Source organism: Fundulus heteroclitus, chromosome 20 (assembly GCF_011125445.2).
Source record: "Fundulus heteroclitus isolate FHET01 chromosome 20, MU-UCD_Fhet_4.1, whole genome shotgun sequence".
Lineage (NCBI taxonomy): Eukaryota > Metazoa > Chordata > Actinopteri > Cyprinodontiformes > Fundulidae > Fundulus > Fundulus heteroclitus.
This window is the reverse complement of record NC_046380.1, coordinates 9,414,231-9,434,898: the sequence shown is the minus strand read 5'-3', so window position 1 is coordinate 9,434,898 and position 20,668 is coordinate 9,414,231. Positions and strand designations below refer to the sequence as shown.

The 20,668-nt window shown below is 37.1% G+C and overlaps 1 protein-coding gene across 2 annotated transcripts; it reads left to right on the top strand.

Annotated features, from left to right (window-relative positions):
• The first annotated feature begins 875 nt into the window (after positions 1-875).
• On the top strand, positions 876-20,395 carry LOC105928019 (immunoglobulin-like and fibronectin type III domain-containing protein 1). 2 transcript variants are annotated; one of them, XM_036124611.1, is made up of 24 exons: positions 900-978; positions 3,138-3,233; positions 7,969-8,091; positions 8,189-8,328; positions 8,886-8,985; positions 9,092-9,115; positions 9,311-9,365; positions 9,450-9,645; positions 9,915-10,028; positions 10,111-10,273; positions 10,444-10,716; positions 10,874-11,194; positions 12,508-12,632; positions 12,731-12,872; positions 12,959-13,252; positions 13,355-13,651; positions 13,921-14,097; positions 14,201-14,329; positions 14,468-14,776; positions 16,071-16,156; positions 16,239-16,431; positions 17,954-18,250; positions 19,741-20,067; positions 20,193-20,395. In XM_036124611.1, the coding sequence occupies exons 2-24, from the start codon at positions 3,197-3,199 to the stop codon at positions 20,195-20,197; spliced, it is 3,927 nt and encodes a 1,308-aa protein (XP_035980504.1). In that variant the 5' UTR covers positions 900-978; positions 3,138-3,196; the 3' UTR covers positions 20,198-20,395. The 2 variants fall into 2 exon arrangements, with proteins under 2 accessions (XP_035980505.1, XP_035980504.1); XM_036124612.1 differs by lacking the exon at positions 3,138-3,233 and having other exon boundaries at positions 876-978.
• The last annotated feature ends 273 nt before the right edge of the window (positions 20,396-20,668 follow it).

The window sequence follows — 20,668 nt, the reverse complement described above, 5'->3', positions numbered from 1 at the left end:
TAGCTATCTGTGACCTGTTTCACACATCACCAAGCCAGGAGAAGAAAGTTCATATCTGATAGTTTCAGGCTTTCTGACGAGCAAATGTCTGCCGGCCCTATATAAGAGCTTATCTCATTTCCTCAACCAGGTCAGGGGTAGCATTTCTGTTAATCTGTACAAATGTCACCTTCTTTAACAAGCTTGGTGTTACTTCTCACACTGTCTGGAAACTTCATGCATCTTTAACCTATGACAATATAAACTGAAAAACCCACTCTGTGCACAGTGTCCAGAGCATCCAGAACTCAGTGATTAACAATCTTTTTATAATGCAACAGCAGGTCCAGTGTGACCCATGAAACACCGCAGGCCTGCTGTGAGATTTATAGGAAGGATAACTGGAACAGTGGATCCACTAATACCAAAAATGGGATCATTTTACTGAATAAAATGTCTCACGTTATTCTTAATAGACCAATAAAGTCCACACTTGAGTGGTCATATTACTAAAAAGCTTATGACGTTGCCAGTGTAAACCTTTTGGTTGGCTGTTTTGCGTGCTTTATGACAAAAGCTAAAACACGTACATAATGCAGAGTTATATATCAGATTATTAACAGTGCCGTACATGTGCTAATAGTGACGCATAAGAAATAATAATAGTTGTATATTCCTGATAATAATATAAATTGCCAGTGTTTTCTTTTACGGTCTTAACATAAATGGAAGAAAAAATGTTGACTTGATATGTCTAATATCAGATTGAATGTACAGTCATAACATCTTTCCGGTGCCAGCTGCAAACTGATCGCTTTCAGAGAGATATCCTTTCACGCGGCGATAAAAAAGGGATTTCACCAACTACCCATGTAGGGAGTTATTAAGCATTCCAAACCTTGATCACCAAACAAAAAGGGGAGACACATCTGCAGCATCGCCCAGTCAGAGGCGCAGAAGCTAAACGCGTAGCTGAGCAAAACCAGCGGAGGATTGAAAGTAAGTGGGATTTTTTTTTATATACATACATTTACTGGGAAAGGTTCTACAATCGGTAATTACTAGAGATAAAATCTTTAGTAAACAATGTTTCAATTAGTTCTTTAATAAGAAATTTGGATTGTCTAAAACTTACATAAACAGAACATGTTATAAATTCATAATCTGATGAAAAATGCTTGACCAAAATGTCTTTATCAGACTGAATACTGTATTTGTAATTAGGTAGAATGGTAAACGTGTATTTAATTGACAAATCAAATATATTTACAAGTTATTTCAGATACATGAAAGGTGTAGTGGCCAGGGTAAACAAGGAGTTGTAATGTCAAATGCCAGTAATCCTGGCAGAGGTATGGTCCACTGTTAAACTTTTAATACATTTGTGCTTTTAAGGAAAAAAGAACTAATAAAATAAAGCCTTACCTGTTATGAGCAGGCCTAAAAAATTCATAGTTTGAACTTCCTGAAAATAGCCTTACTTCTGATCAAAGATTGAAAAAAAGGAAAGTGACAGAGGAATGTGACCTTTACGAATGAGCAGGAGTCTGTGATCATTTTGTCAAACAGAATGTGTGACACATCAAAGTCTTAATATACTTTTCCAAGGCCATAGATGTTGAAGGACAGATATGCCTTTTGAAAAATTACACTTTGTCTCTTTATATCTCAAAAGTTAAAACACTGAAAGAAAATGCTCTAGGCGATAATTTTTACACAAAGCTCGCTTCTCTTTTGTTCTTTTAATTAAATGCCTTTACACTCCGCTTATATTAGAATCATTCAGCTAAATAAATAAATAAATCCCTATGCAAATCATTTTCTGGATAGAGGTTTGACAAGCCATGAAATTCGGTCCCACACATTTCAGTGAGTCAAATACTATAGTTTGTAAATATATTATAGTACAAAACAAAATTGGTTGTAACTTTAATTTGTGTATATTAAAAGATTGTTTGCAACAACTTTCCATTTTAAAGTTAAAGCATAGAACATAGGCATGAAAAAGCTTAATGGTGACTTAAAATGTGCCTCTTATTTGACTGGATGCTGAGACATGCCTTCACTTTCTATGTTTGGACCTGAAGCAGTTAAATTGCTGGCAAGTGAGGCACAAGGTGGGATTTCACATTCCTCATTTACAGTTTCCCAGTTTGTCTCCAACTGTCTCCACAAGTCACGCAGCACTCAAGGCATCCCAGTTGAGAGACTGATGTCATATGGCAGCATGTGTTTCATGGGAAGCTTTAACAGTGTTTCTTAACCTTTCCCGTGGCATGACTCTGTTTTTAGGTGTTCCAGGTTATCGTAACATCATTACATCAGTACTTCATTTAAAACTGTGGGGAAATAGTTCAAATTATATGAGAATGATTAGAATCGCGAGGGCTAAACTATTCATTTATTATCCAGTTTATTGCCGTTTTGTCATTTTCAGGTTTAACAAACATAAAATAATTAGAACCATGTTAGCAAATTTGAAATCAAGGCTCACACATTTAAAAAAAAAAAAAAAAAAAACATGGCAAGTCGGATGAAATTGATCTATATTTGATGCCTGTTATTTATGTTAAAAATATCACAGTTGGTCAGTGCTCATTGTTTGTATTTATTATTTACAATTGTTGGTCTTGAATTCATCTTAATTGTCCAAAGCTCCAATCTGACTACAATAAATATTAATGTAGTCAATGGCATATTCCTTTCAAGTTGGAATAGATCATTTTCTTGAACAATAGGGGAATAAAGGTGGTACTTAGCAGTAATGTTTTAAAATTTACTAGAATATACTATCAACCTCGTAAAGGCAGACAATTTCTTGTTTGTATTTTAATGTATTCACATTTTTTGTAGTGGCATACCCAGGATTAAAATGTCATGCCTTTTACACATTATTATTATTGAATTTAGTGAAAAAAGCAAAAATCCACATTTGAGTCATTTAACCTTTGCCAATCTGATTTTATTTAAAATAATCCTTTATTTAAAATAATCCTATTTTGAAATCCTTCAAAATATACAATAAGTAATCAATTAACAAGAACAAAATGGAACAAAGAAATGCATAAAGTATAGACATAAGAATATAGATATATATATACCATAATAAAACATGTCACAGCTGCAATTCCATTTTTCTCCCCATCTCTTTTTTTCAGGTTTAGCCGAAAAGCGATAACAAGTCTTTACTCACTTAAATCAACAAACTACAGCTACAATGAGTTCTAAAACTCCTAAAAACGAGCCAAAAACAGGTACGTTGAATTAAGTCTTTATGTTGCCATTTTGTTTCTTTTCTTTTGCGTGTGTTTTGTTTTCTGAATGGTGCTATGGAACAGTTATTAGCACTAATGCCTTGTAGCATGAGGGTCCTGGGTTCAATTCCTGGCAAAATGTCTTTCTCCAAGGATTTTACGCATTTTCCTGTATCCATGTGGGGTCCTGCAGCTTCCTCCCAATCTCATAAATATTAGATTAATCAGTCTCTAAATTGTCCTTTGGAGTAGGTGTGAGCATGTGTGGTTGTTTGTTCTGTGTGTCTCTTTGTTGCCCTGGCGACCTGTCCAGGGTGTACCCTGCATCTCGCCTGATGATCATTGGACATGGGCGCCAACCCCTCCCGCGACCCTGCAAGTATTAACGGCCATAAAGGGTGGATGGATGGATAGATGGATACCTATGCAGGAATTATTTAAACATTTTAAGACTTTCATATATACTGCATTTGTCTCTCCATAGTTTGAGATAAATATCTGCCATGGTAAAGTTATTTAGAATTTGTAACATTTTTACATCTCTATGACAGCAAGGCTCCATAAGTCCTGGCCTGCTGACCTTCAAACTTGATACTAGGACATTTGAAACGTGATGAGACAACAGATACATGATGTCCTATTTATAGGAAAGAGTCAGCAACTGGCATTCTTGGATACTAAATGTCCACAGTTTGGACATTTACAGGTTTATTTATGAGTTTTCTGGTAACCAGAGTTTGGAGTTTGACCCAGGATATTTGTTTGATAAAAATGTGCAAAATATCACTACATTATGCACACCAGACCTTTAAAAAATGCCTGGAAATGCAACACACCGGTCCCTCTAACCCCTCTCTGAAGACGAGTCTGAGAGCCTTCTCACTCAATTGGTATCATGCTTGAAAAAAACAAAGATGGAGAGTTTGAAGATGATCCATCAGTATTAGACCTCCGTCCTGACAATGGAGGCAGCCATAAAGCTCAACTTGTATGTATGAGCAGAATAGGTGAGCAGTGAGAGTAATTCCCCTCGCCAAACTATGTTGTTGTTCTTTTCCACCTCATCCCAAATGCCATTTTTATGAGCTCACTGAGCTGCACCAGTGACTCTGCATGTTTATTAAAGTGGAACATCAGTAGCTTCACAAGGACGTTTGCTTTTAAGCTGATAAGGAACTGTTGTGTGAAACACAGCTAATGATAACCATGGCCTTCGCTGCCATTTTCGCAGATGTTACTGGCATAAAGTTAAACAGGGTTCAAATATGCATAAAATATGATCTAAAAGTAAGAACAGAGGTTTTATGTACATAATACCCAGTGTGCTCACACTGTAGCAACTGGTAAAATGGTAAGTGACCCCAAAGTGCTTCACACTACATTCAGTCATTCACCCACAGGTGGTGGTGAGCTACATTGTAGCCACAGCTGCCCTGGGGTAAACAGAAGCGGCACTGCCATACAATTGGCACCACTAAGCCCTTCAGCCTTGTCAGCAGGGAGGCCTTGCCCAAGGACACAATGACAGAGATGGTTGGTGCAGGGGATTGAACCGCCAACCCATGACAAACTCCTAATTCCTGTGCTGTCCTGTCACAGGAATTAAAGCAATAAAGACAAACAAAAGTATACAACCATTAACTGAACCGGAAGCCTGGAAGTGTCGAACGATCTGCACCCAGAGTGTAAATAAACACACCTTCCCATCCTACTGAAAGTTGTCAGTCGGCATTTTTCACAAGCGTTAATTTCACAAAGTTAGTAAATTATGTGTGCAAAATGGCGGAAACGTTTTCAAATGGCCTCCAACCTTATATGTTCGAGCCCAAATATGAATCTGGGGAGTCAGGGTTCAAAAACGGGAACTTAAGTGACAGCGATGACGACAGCCTGGTGCAGTTGGTACGTCACAATTCAGAATATTCTGCCGTGATTTGATTTGCCGAGATCATAGCCCCTCTGAAAAGCACATAGGATAAAAAAAATACAGTTTTGATCTATATAGGTGCTCATTGGTACAAAATTACTAGTGATAATACTTAAGTTAACCATTGTATAATGAATGGAAAAAATAACATTTCCAAGTTTGTTTGTCTTTTTCTTCAAGCTTAAAAGCAAAACTTATCATTCACAAAAGGATTTTTTTGTTTTGTTTAATACCTAATAATGAAATAATAACATAAACACGTGTGTAAAACAAAGAGGAAACATCGTTATTTCCAATGCAATTATGAAAAGCTAAACTTCCACAAACTACAGTTTTTCCATTACTAAACAATAACAACTATTTATTTCTTAACAACTGGCAACAATACATTTTATGGAAACAATCAACAACAAATTATTTAAAAAAAAAATTTATGAAGCTGAAAGGAAAAAGAAAAGGTGCAACCGTATCCATTTTATGTAGTTAATGAAAGGGACCATTTCATTTTCTACCTCCAAGAAACAATACTTCAAAGTGTCTGAAAGCAATTCACAGTCGTTCTTAAGGCAAACGGTGGTGGCTCAAAATGCTTTATGACAGGAATATGTGCTTGTACAGCCAACACATTTTTTTTAATGGAAGATATTCTCTGGCTTTCTGCTGCCCAAATCCAACGGTTTTTCCGGGAGCAATTGGTATGCAGAAGGAAACGACAGACTGCTATCAGAACAGACTTGGATTTTGAGAGAATCAATGCTTAAGGAACAAGGTTACAAGAATCCTCCCTGCATTCAGATGATATAAGAACATAAACCAGCCCCCTGGAGAGATGACACACACAATTTGATGAATATTCAATGCAAGCCCTAAAGCTGCGGTACGGCAGCTGGGAAAATAATTATGCCAAATGGATAGTCTAAAAATGACTCACAGAGGACAAAGTGCAATAATGAATAAGCCCTGGACTTAACTGCATATTTACACAAATTAAACAGTTGCTTAGACTAATTTGAATGACTTCCCAGAAAATATATGCTCTTAATATGTATTTTCCATGACCCCAAAAGGCTCCCTAACAAGTTAGCATGTGATGTTCTTAGGTAAACAAATGAGATACCTTTTAGTGAAAGAGGAGACATAGTTCACCAGAGGTTTGATGTTTCACACAGCAGTTCTGCGGGGTGAGTAGATCTTTGACCTATTCATATACAGCGGCAGTAAAGTCATACGTAATGGGCACGCCACAGGGTAACAGGAGCAGTTCAGAGGTGATGCGCTGAAACAGATGGTCTGCTGGTGTTTGTTCAGTAGCTGTTGGCTAAAATTATTGTCTACTAAGCCATTTGAAACCAGACTGGGAAATTCATGATCACACCTTTTCCTCCCTCTTAATAACTTTATTTGGGCAACATATTCTACCTTTCTGCACATTTTCAGCGACTTTATCAATAAATAAATGGCTTTCAGGTACTGCTAAATTGAAAGGCAGTTTAACTCATCAAGTTAATCAACACGATCCATCAGTCTGATGCAACTGTTATTATTCACAAAAGGAAAGGCAAGAGTGACCCCTAGTGTTACTCTGATGTTAAACTGCAGAAAGCACATACAGAGTACTGCAAATTTATTCTTTTCTCTTGAATATCTTTGAATTTTCTCCAGTAATAACTGCAAGCTTCAATGTATTTTATTGAGATTTGTTAGACAAACACGATGTAGGGCATAAACTGTGATGGAGAAATACATTTTTATGTAATTTTCACATTTACTAATATGTCTGTAGCCTGTGTATCTTTTGCAACTAACTGTTGTGTGTAACTTATTATCTGTACATTATTCCACAACTACAGCTTGTAAAATAATATTTAGAGAATGAAGAGTGACAGGTTTCCACAACATGGCGCCGTGGGAAACCTTTTTTTTAGTGCATAAATATAAGTTGTTCAGAGTTAATGGGAAGACGGTTGGAGCTAAATATAGGGCAAACCTGGAAGAAAATCTGTTATAGGTGAAAAAGGATTTTTGACTGGGGACGGGGTCGATCTTCCAGGAGGGGAGACACCGTCAGGATACAGCACATCCATGTGTAACAATAGCTCAGAACTAAATCTTTTCAAGAATGTTGGGGAAAAAGTTTAAAATTGATGTTCACAGATCTGACTAAGTACATCTATTTTCCTTTCACTTCAAAATCGCATGTTGCCTTTGTTCCAGTTATAAAATATTGAAGTTTGTTTGCAAGGCACTCCAAAGCATAAAGTAGGTCAATATTCTCACTATGGGGTTTACTCCAAAAACAATATTGACATTAATTTTACTGTTAAACTAAATTTGTGAAACAAAGTTTTCAGTTTATGGTTGGCCTCATGAAATGTAGAAGACGGATCTTGCAGATATATAGCAATATATATTTTATTTGACAGTAAGCTGGCAGAAATGGGGGTTGAGAGAGAGGGGAAAGACATGTGGCAATGGTCCAGGGGCCGAGACTTCAACCCATGGCTACGTCGAGAACTGAGGCCTCCAGATATGGGTCATGCATGCTACCCCTGCACCACCGCCACGCCCCAAATATGCTTATTTCAAGTAAATTGTAGCTAGTTTTGTTTAGAATTGTTAAGTTGTACACATAAAGTACATGACCCGGTTTTAAGTATGTTGCTTATCTCGCTCAGGAAAAGCTCACATTTAAGAGATATCTGTACGCATCTTTCAGTTTCTTTTAAGTTCCCAGTCTACGATTCACTCCCAGTCAAATGTACAGCTAAGCTTCTGCCACATCAAATATATTTTTTTAAATCCCTACAGTGGCTATCAAGAAAAGGTCCCGAGTCCCTGGTGTAATGATAACTCAGTTTGTAGAGCAACTTCCACCGGGAAAATCCATACCCGACTTTGCCCGAAAACCAATGACTACAACTGTTCAAGAGGGTAAAGTAAAGTAGTGCACAGTATATTTAAACAACAAAAATATCAAATGCTACAAGTTACAGGATCCCTGTTTCACAGCTGTCCTTTTTTTTTCTAGGTAAAAAAGCCTTTTTTAAGGCTATGGTGAGTGGAGAGCCACCACCAGCCGTTACATGGGGCCGCACCAAAGGTGAAATGAATGACCCGGAAAAGTACAGCACCAGATATGATGAAAGATCTCGGGAACATGTTCTTGAGGTAAGTGAAGAAAGCGGGTGAAAAAAATGTCCCATGCCTGCTTCTCTCAACACCTCATAAAATCCAATATGTGGCGTTATTTGATATTTGATTCGCCCGTTTGCCATGGGGCTGCCAATTAGCATTCAGCCAAGCAAATGAAAAACAATATCAAAAAAGTGGCAACATCAGATTCTCTAGAAGCAGTGAAGTAAAATCTGGGAAAAGAGAAAGAAAGGATGGCTTAATGTTCAACTAGTCACTAAAAAGAAAATTGTGTTGGACATCTGAAATGCTCGTATTTTCTAACCTAGGCTGAGAACACGGAGAAGCAGTATTGTGTTTACCTGAGTAACTGAAATATATTATAAACATCATCATAAACAGAAAAAAGTGGCATTTACATGACATCCTTACAGATCTACTTTAGAATTGATTGTTTGGAAAAAAAAAATAGAACACCTAGTTAGTAAGACTTTGGCTCCATGCATATAAGAACAGTAAAACACCTTTTTTTGGAGGGAAGTATTTTCTTGTACCTCAGCTGAACATTCTACATGTTAATGTTGCTTTAACAGATACTCAGTGTAAAACTTGACGAAGCGGACAGTTACAAGTGCTTCGCAACCAATGAGTATGGACAAGCAGTCTGTGCCGTCACACTGAACGTCAATGAAGGTGAGATTTCATAATTTTACATCTTTATAGCCAATTATTGTATTTTACTGCTGTTGTTTGTTTTTGTCATTTTAATGTGTTCTTGGCGTTTTGTGTTCTTCCACAGCCTTCAACAAGAAAACCCAAAACGGTATGAAATGTAAATACTATTGAGATGTATCTTTTTCAACTTTTTCAAATTCATCATTTGTGAATGATTTATTTTTAACTCACCAACTTTGATAGTCTTGAGGCTACCAAAATTAAAAGGCCTTACAGTGATTTAAATTAAATAAAAGATGATTATGACATATTTTTCCCCCATACGGAACATTTCACTTTTCAGCAAATGGGTCAAAGGAGCCGGCCACACAAAATTTCAGAGCAATGCTTAAGAAAACGTAAGTCCATCTTTAGGTCAGGCATATTCACCGATTAAATAGAATAAAACGTACCAGATGATATTAATGTTCATCTCTTCTCAGAACTGTAGTCACCAGAAAAAAACAACTCCCTGTACAAAAAGAGGGAGAAATTGATCCTAAACTCTTGGAACTGCTTTTGAGTGCACATAAGAAAGATTATGAAAGAATCTGTTTGGAGTTTGGAGTTACCGACTTTCGCTGGTTACTGAAGAAACTCAAGCAGATGAAAAAGGAGAGGGAAGATGAGCAATCAAAGGTAATGACTAACATTATTGATAACTATTTTTCAACCAGCACAATAGATCTTTAAGCAAGCGCAGAAATTGATTTGTATTTTCAGATGCAACATTTGCCAGAAAACCAAGACAGATTTGCTTAATTTTAGATTTTTCTTTCCTTTACAGGAAGACTTCTTTGCCCTGCAGCTAAACCAGCCCATAACATCTTAGGGGAAAGATGCAATGCCAAGGGCTGCAAATAGTAAAACAGTCATATTAAAATATGTGTTATATCTTTCTATTGTAGGTTGTAGAAAAGCTGGAAAATGTGAAACAAATTGAAATGAAATCAACTGGACGAGCTGAATTTAGCTTCGACATGAAACTACGAGATCCCAACAGTGCAGTTAATTTATACAAGGTGACATGATATGTCTTATTTCAGCCTTAAAACAACATCTGAATGAACAAATAATATTCAATAAATATTTTCATCTGACCAGGATGGGACAATGATTCAATATGATGATGACAAAAACTCGAAGCACAGCCTTCAGAAAACAGACACAAACTATCTTTTCAGCATCAAAGACCCTCAGCAAGAGGATGCTGGATTTTATCAGGTTGATGTTGAAGAGACCAATGTTCTTACAACTGACTTTCAAGGTAAACACTGATTATTTCTCTGAATATCCATCTCTCTATATCTATATATCTACCCGATTGATCGATAGATATAAATATATAGATATACATGTAGATAAATGTTACCTGTATAGATACAGATAGAGGTTGGTAGGAGATACGTATAACAAAGTTATTTTCATCTCTCCTAGTACCGGATGTGGGGTTTGAGGCAAAACTTAAGGACACTAAGGTCACTCTAAATAAGGATGCCATCTTCCAGTGTGTTTTGTCAACACCACTCAACAAAATTACTTGGTCAAAGGAGGACACATCACTTGAATCTGGTGGTAAATATGAGATCACCATCTCAGAGGACAAACTTACTCACACACTGCGGATAAAGGATTGCCAGTTGGCGGATAAGGGAACATACTATGCCATTGCTGGCATTACCTCCAGCAGTGCCTCACTTGCAGTCCAAGGTAGAGAATACTGGCCTTTTTCAAAATACTGGAATATTGATATATTAATAGAATATAAGCATGATCTAATTTTCTGTCTACAAAATCTGCAAAAAAAGTGTAATGTTCAATCATTTATTAATATTTTTTCTAATTTTGTGTTCCAATTATCATTCAGATGATTCAAGTGGACGTAAGAGCACCAAGGCCAGTGACAAGACTAAACAGGTGTCAGAGCAGCAGCTGAAGTTTCCAGAAGAAGGCACTGAGAATGATGATTCAGATAAATCAGACAAAGTTGCACAGGGAAACGTAGATGATGGCAAAGGACGAGATGGAGGGGGTGGGGATGATGGTAATGGTGAAGGAATTGATGACGGAACAGGCAAAGAAAATGATGGAGACAAGGGTGATGAAGATAAGAGCACAACAGATGATGGCAGTGATAAGAACAAGAAAAAATCCAGAGCTGCTCTTTTGGGTGACGACTCTATGTTAGGTAAAACTTTGTAAACACTGAATATTGAAAATCATTCATAGGTTAAAGTTATGCATGTGTTGTTAGCTGTAAATATCCTGAAACTGAATATTAATCCAGACTAACTCATACTAACAGTGATATATGTGTGATGGTTACAGCATATTTAGTAAAACAAAAACAAAAAACTCTCCCTGTAGCTCTATGCTTCTTCAGGAGGAGTGAATGCTGCTTGTCAAGACTTTGATGCAATCAACTGGGTTCCCTTATATAGGACATTTTTTGACCAATCTGTATAATCTGACCCAATCTGTGTAATCTGGTTGAATTTGAATTTGGAAAGAGCCTTCAGATGACATGTTTCATGAATTGGTGCTATATAAATAAAATTGAATTGAATTAAATTGAATTGAATATCTAAACCATTTGGATGGAAAAATAGTAAACTATTTTACATATTTTAATAAGTTCAGAGTGCATATCTCAGTTAAATTTCATATTCCAATAACTTAGTTATAAGATTAAATGATTCATTACTGTCTGAAATTCAGTGGTCAGATTTGCAACAAGATTATCCGTAAGCAAATAATTTGGCCTAGGACTAGAGATGCACCGATCCAATCCGATACCGATAACCTGGACTGAGCATATCGGCCAATACCCGATACTGATCCGACACTACAGTTGAATGAATAAACCAAACACCTTGCGTGAGGCTTGACAGAAACATAAAAAAAAAATGTCCATGTGGTGTTGGCGTGGTGCTTTTGGAGGTGCTTGGTTAAGTTTGTGGTGCTGAATTTATCAACTTTATCTCATCCCTTGCAGCTTTTGCATTGCAAATATTGCATGTTGAAGTTGGACTTGTTGGCGTATCAAGTTTGAAATTTTGAAAAACAACTTAGCTTGGTCCGGGGCTTGCTCCATGTTGCTCTGTTTGCTCATCACTAGCTGCTGTGTGTGCTCTGCATGATGACGTAACCGCTGCTGCAAATGTAGAATTGAAGCGACGTGATCGCCAAAAATATATTGCTGTGTATGATATTAATTTAAAAAAAAGAAGTGACTGGATCAGAATACTTGATCGGCACCATTCAGCTGATATCCAATCCAGCTAATTAGTCAATATCAGAGCCGATATCCGATTTGGGTAATCGGATCAGTGCATCTCTATTTAGGGCAGCTACACCTACCAGAGTGGACAGGTAAAAACTGAGCATGAATATTTTGTTATGACAACTTTAGGATTGGTGAATGACAGATCTTCAGATGACAAAAAAAGCAGCACAATTTTTCTGAAAACTATTTCATGTTTTTACATGGTCAAAATGCAGATCGCAGAGCTCAGTTTGTCCGAGGATTGTCAGATCTGAATGCCAAAGTTGGGGAACGAGCAGAGCTGTCCTGCAAACTAAATAATGAGACTTCTGAAGGACGCTGGTATAAAAATGGAAAGCTGGTAAGACAACAACAGAGTTGTGCAGTATAGAAGAAAAATTATTTTAAATTATTTTTTTCTCATTACCTGATACCTTGGTATAATTTTTAACTGATAAGCTGACAGAGGAGGATGGTGTAAAGATAATCAAAGATGGAGCCTGTCACATACTGGTGATTGAATGCTGTAAAGAAGATGACACTGCTGTGTACCGCTTTGAAGCCGAAGGGCGCAAATCAGAGGCAACGCTGAATGTTCAAGGTCAGAGTGATAAGGGGATCTTTGAAAAAAAATATTTCAAATGGGAAGATCATCAAACCTTTTTTTTCTTTCCTTTTACCCTACAGACCCACCACGAATTGATCCTGATGCACTAGGCAAATTCACAAATCCAGTCATTGTTAGGGTAGGAGAGAATGCCGAATGGAAGCTGCCATATACTGGTGGAGCACCAATGAACATACAGTGGTACAAGAATGATGACGAGCTTCTACCGGCCATCAATGTAAAAATTGACAAATCTGACAATGAGAGCCAGCTGCGCCTTACCAAGTGTCAAAGGAAAGACACTGGAGAAGTCAAGATCAAAATAAAGAACGAGTTTGGCGTCATAGAAGCAGTGTCAAAGCTTATAGTACTTGGTAAGTTCATGGTGACAAAATTCAGTCTGAGTTTTGTTTTGAGAATAGATCAGTCTTTTATTATCCTTAGAAAATTATCATCTTTACTCTTTTTGCCAACAGACAAACCAACACCCCCACAAGGCCCTGTAGAGATAGTAGAAAGTGCTGTAACTTCTGTTGAATTCAAATGGAAACCACCTAAAGACAACGGTGGTTGTCCGATCACAAACTATATCATAGAACGGCAACAAGTTGGTAGAAATAAGTGGTCAAACCTTGGAGAGATCCCTGGCAACCCTAGCTACAAAGACACTGATGTGGATCCTGGCCGAAGATACTGCTACAGGATCAGGGCCAAGAACGCTGAGGGCATCAGTGATTACCTGCAGACAGCGGACATACCAGCTGGTGTATTATGTAAATCATTAAACAAAGCCTAATTTATGTGTGGGCTAAGTGTGGTATATTGTGGCAAAAAGTGCAATCTGCTAATTTGTATTGTTGATGAAGACAGATATAAGTTTAGACATTGATTCAGTGACAAAACAATTGCAAAACAATCTTTAATAGAATACCAAATATGGACTGTATAATCATTGAGATGACTTCTGTGCATATTACCTTTTATACTTTAACCCAGACTTTCAGTAAACAGTAAACAAAATAATCTACAATGTTTGCTACAGCTTATCCTGGACAACCATCAACACCCAAAGTGGTGAGTGCCTTCAGAGACTGCATCAACCTGTCATGGTGTCCACTGTGTGATACAGGGGGAACCAAAATATTGGGATACAATTTAGAGAAGAACAAGACAGGCACAAATTACTGGAGCCTTGTAAACCAAAAAGGGCCAATTACAGGTAGGAAGCAATTTACAAGAGTTTACAGAGCAGTGTATGGCATCTGTCTACTCAAATAAAGACAGTGAGTGATACAACAGCAACTTTTTTCCTTTCTTCCAAGATACAAAGTTTGCAGTGAAAGATGTCTTTGAGGGTGCTGCATATCGATTCAGAGTGTCTGCCATCAATCTATCTGGCGCTGGAGAACCCAGTATCCCATGTGAGGCAGTTATTGCAAGAGATCCCAAGAGTAAGCCGGTCACACGCATTGCCTCTGAATTTTGTCAAAGGTTTTACACCAGGAAAAAAGAAATCAAAACAGTATACCAAAAAGGAAATGGAGTTATTTTGTTGCTTTGTGCTTTACCTCTCTATGGTGTGCTTTCAGAACCTCCGGGGAAAGTGACAGACCTTAAATTAACATCCTCCAGCTACACAACATTTTCATTGTCTTGGACTAAACCCAAAGAAGTGAAAGGCATAGAAGATGAGGCCCAGGGTTATTATGTGGAGATCAGACCAATAGAGAGCCTTGAATGGACGCGCTGTAATGCCACTCCAATTAGTTTAACTTCCTACACTGTGCTGGGCCTCAAAGCCATGGCTGCATACTGGGTGAGAGTAATTGCCACAAATTATGGAGGGGATGGAGAACCTCAAGGCTTTGATAATTACCTCATTGCCATGCCACCTCCTGGTAAGACATTTGATTTGTTAAAAGTTTATTAATACTGCAGGATCTTTTTTCCCCCTCTTTTTTAATTCAGGTAACTTTTTTATTCAATGTGTATATTTAGTTGTGTATATGTCTTTGAAAATGCTTAAATCGTTGGGTCTTTTTTTAAATTAGTACAATAACGCATCATGTACAGTCACCAAATCAGTTTTACTGGTCTTTGGATATTTTAAGTTTGGATTTTTAAAGTTGGAATACTGGCAACAAACAATGGAAAATGTCTGAGAATAAAATGTTGATGGTGCTTTTGTTTGCTCCCTAATGAAGCGCCTGTCACGCCAGGTCTTTTCCCCAAAAACCCCTTCTCATGCAACCAGGATTTCAATCCAGGTCCACCATATAAAAAAATCAGATTTAGCAGACTAGACCATTGATATACTGTATATTACTGAAAAGGACATGCTTTTTTAACCATTATTGCTAGTGAAGTGCACACACAGGCGCCATTACTGCATTGAATTTAATCTACAAAACCATGCTGTTCTAATGTGAAATGAGTATATTAAAGAGAAGAAAATTGCTCATGTCATAATACTTAAACATATGTACTATTCTTAAAGATAAATCCATAAGCAATGTGGGAACAGTGTAATTATAGTGTTGACAGGTAAATCTACCTTGCTATAAAGATTACTATGTTGTCAATTTATTTTTAACAGCTCAAGCTGCATTATTGTATCACAGTGTGTTGGTTTTTGACCTTGAAGCTGACATTTCTAAACTGATATAGGTTAATAAAAGAGGGTTTCAGTACCATCGGGACATTTAGTGATGTGTTAGCCTATCTCTCACTTCTGATCTAACCCTAGTCGGCTAAGCTAGTGGCGAAACCAAAAGCTTGGTTCGGATCCCGCATGATTTTTTGAAGCTTAGTTGTAAATGATAGGACGGAAAATGATAAACAAAGGCCTGAAAATGGATCTGGTTTATGAATGTCTTTGTCCCAGCCTTCACACAAATTATTGTTTCCTATTCTACAGCTCTGAGAATACTAAATAAACCAGATAAGATAAGATAAGACAAAATAAGATAGGATAAGATAAGATAAGATAAGATAGGGCTTTATTGATCTCACAATGGAGAAATTTACTTGTCACACGTCGGCTTAATAAACAAAATAAAAGGTGCTAAAAGGAGGAAAGGTGCATACGGTATATACAGTGTATCCACATATGTACAATCTACAATATTAATCATACTCTGCTTTCTTGTAAAGTAAGAAATCTGTATTATATTTTTTAAATTCAACTTACAGTGAGGCCAAGGTTTAAGGACCGCAATATGAAGACTTTGATGGTGGTAAAATCTGGAAATACTGTTCGACTCAACATCAATTTTGAGGTATACCATATTCTACAATAGCTTCTGTTCATGTAGTAATGGGCCTCATCCAATATTTTTATTTTGTTTGTCTCATCTACAGGCTTCCCCGATGCCTGATATCTCTTGGGTAAAGGATGGAATTCCTTTACTCAAACATGTGACCATAACCAACTCAGATCGAGGATCTCAGTTGTTAATTCCCACATCTGAGAGGTCAGATAGTGGCATCTACACAATCACAGTGAAGAACATTGTTGGTCAGGAAAGCTTCAGTGTGGAAATCAGAGTTACAGGTAAAATGTCAGCATTTATCAAAACCAATTAGTATTGTTAGGACAGCACTCTTTAGGTTTAGCACATCTAAATATATAGAGAAATATATACAAAGAAATTAACCACAAGATTATATCCATTGTTGTAGATTTGAAGAAAATTTACTCAATCTCTTATCAAGCTTATCTGTTTAAGCATTGGTTCTACATAGGGATAGAAATGCCGACCAAGTCTATATAGCCAAATACATGCATGAAAAAAGGATCCCATCCTGCAACCAAAACTTGCAGAGATCACAAGACATCCTCAAAACTTCTATGTCCACAGATTACAACTTAAAATATGTGGGGATTTGGATGGTTATGGCTAATAACTAAGCCGAAGTTTAATAATTTGTACATAGTTACAAATGTGTTTTTTATAGATATATTTAATGTGGTGTTTTAGCTGTAATTGTCGAATCTGTCAAATTAAATAACTGAAGTTATATAATAAGCACCGAGCTATACTATACCCACGTATGTCATTGTCACAAAGTAACAAAGTCAAGAACAGGCCGTGGCATCATCAAACATGGGGTAAAATGCATGACCCCCTGTATCAGCCCGGAAACAATAGCAATGCGTCATATCAAATACATTTTAAATGTATGAGTCACCAGACATCCAATACAGTTATATAATACCTGTATCACAACTGAAACATTGTATGCTGGCAAAAAGCCTTTAAACTTGCCAGAAAAGTGAACCTTTAGTCGGCATGGGCCAGTATAGAATTCCCCTTGATTTAAAATGCCATGATTTCATGGCATCATAATGTGAACGAAAGCAACAATTATTCCTTCTGCTTCTAAAGTAATATAACATTGAATCTTACAGGTATAACATTAACTATAATCTACATTTGTTGTTTTCATTTGGATCTACAGACTTTGGCAGAGTTAATGTATGAACATCAACAAAATTTATTAGAACTTTTCTGCCTTTTGTGCCAAATATTATTTTTTTCCCATTGTGAACCACATAGTACTACATTAGTAGTGCATAGCTGTCAGTAACATAAAGGTTAGGTACTTGTGTAGCCATCCTGGTTAATTGCCATGCTGGCTGTAGCATGTAGCTTGCCAACTGTAGTTTTAAAAACAGAGTAAACTTAATAAAAAAGGGATGATTTATGCTACTTTAGATGTCAAACTACATGACTATTTGTTTTTTGAAATCCCAAGTATTTCCAAAGCAATTTTTTCTTTCTTATTTCTTTCTTTTCTTACCTTTATTCAGCTAGCTAACTCGTGTGAGTAGCACCAAGTGGGGGAGGGGCTATGCTGTGTTACTCTGTGCTCCATACAAATAGAAAAATCTACAGTCATTAACCATCCAAGAGTGATCTGGAAATACATTTTCAAAACCTTTTTATTCTTCGATACTGGTAACCATCCCATGTCGAGTTAAGACTGGAGCATTTTGGCAGGTGGAGTTTCTAAAACATTCTATTCCCCAATTCAGGCATTAACCAGTATTTCTGCACACTGATCTTTTTTAGATGATCCTAAGCCTCCAGGTCCCATAGAGCTGGATCAAAACATTCCAGGAACGGTGACCCTCAGTTGGACCCCTTCTCCAGATGAGAAAAGAGATGACAGACTACACTACATGGTATCCAAGAGGGACTCCTTCAAACGCACTTGGAGGACAGTAGCTGACAACCTGTTCAACAACAAGTTCACGGTTGTCAACATTATGCCTGGACGGGAGTACTACTTCAGGGTGTTTGCGAAAAACGACATGGGCCTGTCACCACCATCTGAATCCCCCATGTTTGCTTTAAAAAAGGAAAAAGGTTTGTGTCAATTTCTACGTGTCCTTTTAGAGGAAACTGACACCCAGCATCCTTCCAAATTATGAACCCCAAAATGTTATTTTATTAGAACAAATACACAAACATATTCATCTTAAATAACGGAAGGTATCGTCTACATCCAGTTGTTACTTTTAAAACAGAACATATTCAGAAACAGGTGATAAATGTAAGAATCCCTTCAAAGGCCTAAGGCAGGGTTAAAAGAGAATGTGTTGATCACTCTAGCCACATTTGCATATGATCTTTGCTTTTCGTGAATGCACCCTCTGGGACAAATGTGTCCTGGTCTAAAATGAGGAACTGCCAGAAGACTCACTCTGACATATATATTTTATCACATAATTGTACAAATATCTGGCAGCTATGTAAATGTACACATCTGTCATAGTCTGGGATGTTTTATTTTTTCAGCCTGGATTGATTTTCTTTCACCAAAGCTGGGAAGAGTCTAAATATTGAGGTTTTTACTCATTTTACATATATAGGGTTTCATTACAAATATAATGAAAATCACAATAGTAACTACAAACAATACATATATTCATTCCATACTCGCATGTTAATGCATAAATACATAGGCAACCCGAGAGGAAAGCAGTGATAGTGAAATGTCTAGCTCATATATAAAAAAAAAAAATTATATGATAATTTGTTGAGTGAGGAAGTCTGTAGAGATGTTGGCTGAGAGCAGAATAGTAGCTTGAGTGCATAATGGACTGGCACCCTACTTACACATGTAAAAGCACTTTGGGTGAATATCCACAAATAATAATAATGATAAAATTATCTGCTTAGTTGTTTGACTCGAGAAGGCCACAGAAAATACTCATTCTGTTTCATACTATTTCATGTTGTTTTTATATGATTCAAATGTTCATCAATAACTATAAATATGCCTTTATATCTTCATGTGGCCCCTTGTTACATGCAAACTATGTTTAATTTGTAAAATATATTTGGAAACTAAACAAAATCTACAACAAAGGACTTTTATGAATTGCAGTTATACAGATACAATAAAAAAATATATGTGTGGGCCCTGACTCTTATTTCAGTGTCAATATATAGAAACATTATCCCCGTACGTCAGGAAAAGGGCTTCTAACATATCTGCAGACCCCACACATCCTGCACGCAAACTGTCTGGACTTCTACCTTCAGGTCAGCGCTATAGTGGTATTATGCAAAAACCAGCCACCACAGAGACAGTTTCTTCCTCCAGGCTGTCACTCTGAGGTACACAATGAACACCTCACAGTCTGAGTAGTCAGCTACACTGCTGTCAAATAAGTAAATCGCACTTTTACAACTCAGAATCTCCCGTTTTCTTTTCTTTTTTTTTTTACATATAAAGAAGAAACATCCAAGGTGTTTATACATGTGTACCATATTTATACGCACTGAGCACAGTAACTGAAGTAAAATTTCAAGGTGGTTCTGACGATAACCCTAATGAATTTATGTTTCAGAAAAGTTCAAAGTTGACATGCCTCAGATGAAAGCCCTGGATTTTCAATCACCTCCATCGTTCATTATTCCCCTAAAGAGACGCACGGCACCTAAAGGCTACGAATGCGAAATGAGCTGCGCCGTAAAAGGGAATCCAGCTCCGCGTGTTACATGGTACCACAACAACATCAGCCTCAACACAAACACAAACTACCACATAACAAACGTATGCGGAGTCTGCTCCTTGCTCATCCTACGAGTGGCACCCCAAGACAACGGGGAATACAAAGTCATCATTGAGAACAAACTGGGGAGCGCAGAGTCCACAATGACACTGAATGTTAGAGGTAAGCTATCAAAAACAGGTCAGAAATCATGTAATGGAAAAACGTGGCGAGCCGGCATGATGAAACATTCGAGTGTTGGGGATACACATTTGACTACTCGAATATATAAATGTGTTTCTTTGCAGAATGAAGCGGATCGGTAACATCAAGAATCAGCCTGAACTGAGAGATTCCTCACTGCGCTTCAAATCAATGATGGAAACTTATAGGAATTTTAAACTGCTACTCTTCTCAATAACGCAGTCCATCAGTATTTAAACCCTACAAACAAACATATGAATCTTCTAATCTATCAACGTTTGGAAATCATAATAAAAATGTGACGTTATATTTGTTCCTTGGTTTGATATTCATTCTATCATGCACATTTTAAACCTCCATCTTCAGCCAAATACACACATTGTACATGTCAGATCTGTTTAATACGCATAAAACATGTTTTTTTTTCTGAAAAGGACTTAAGCACATTGATAGTGTTTGTACAAAGATAGTGTTTGTACAAATTATGCATTTATATCAAGGTATTTGCCACTCTAGAATTAATTTGCCACAGAAAAAAAAAAGTTCATGAGACAACGTATAACTTTCAGATCAATCTGGA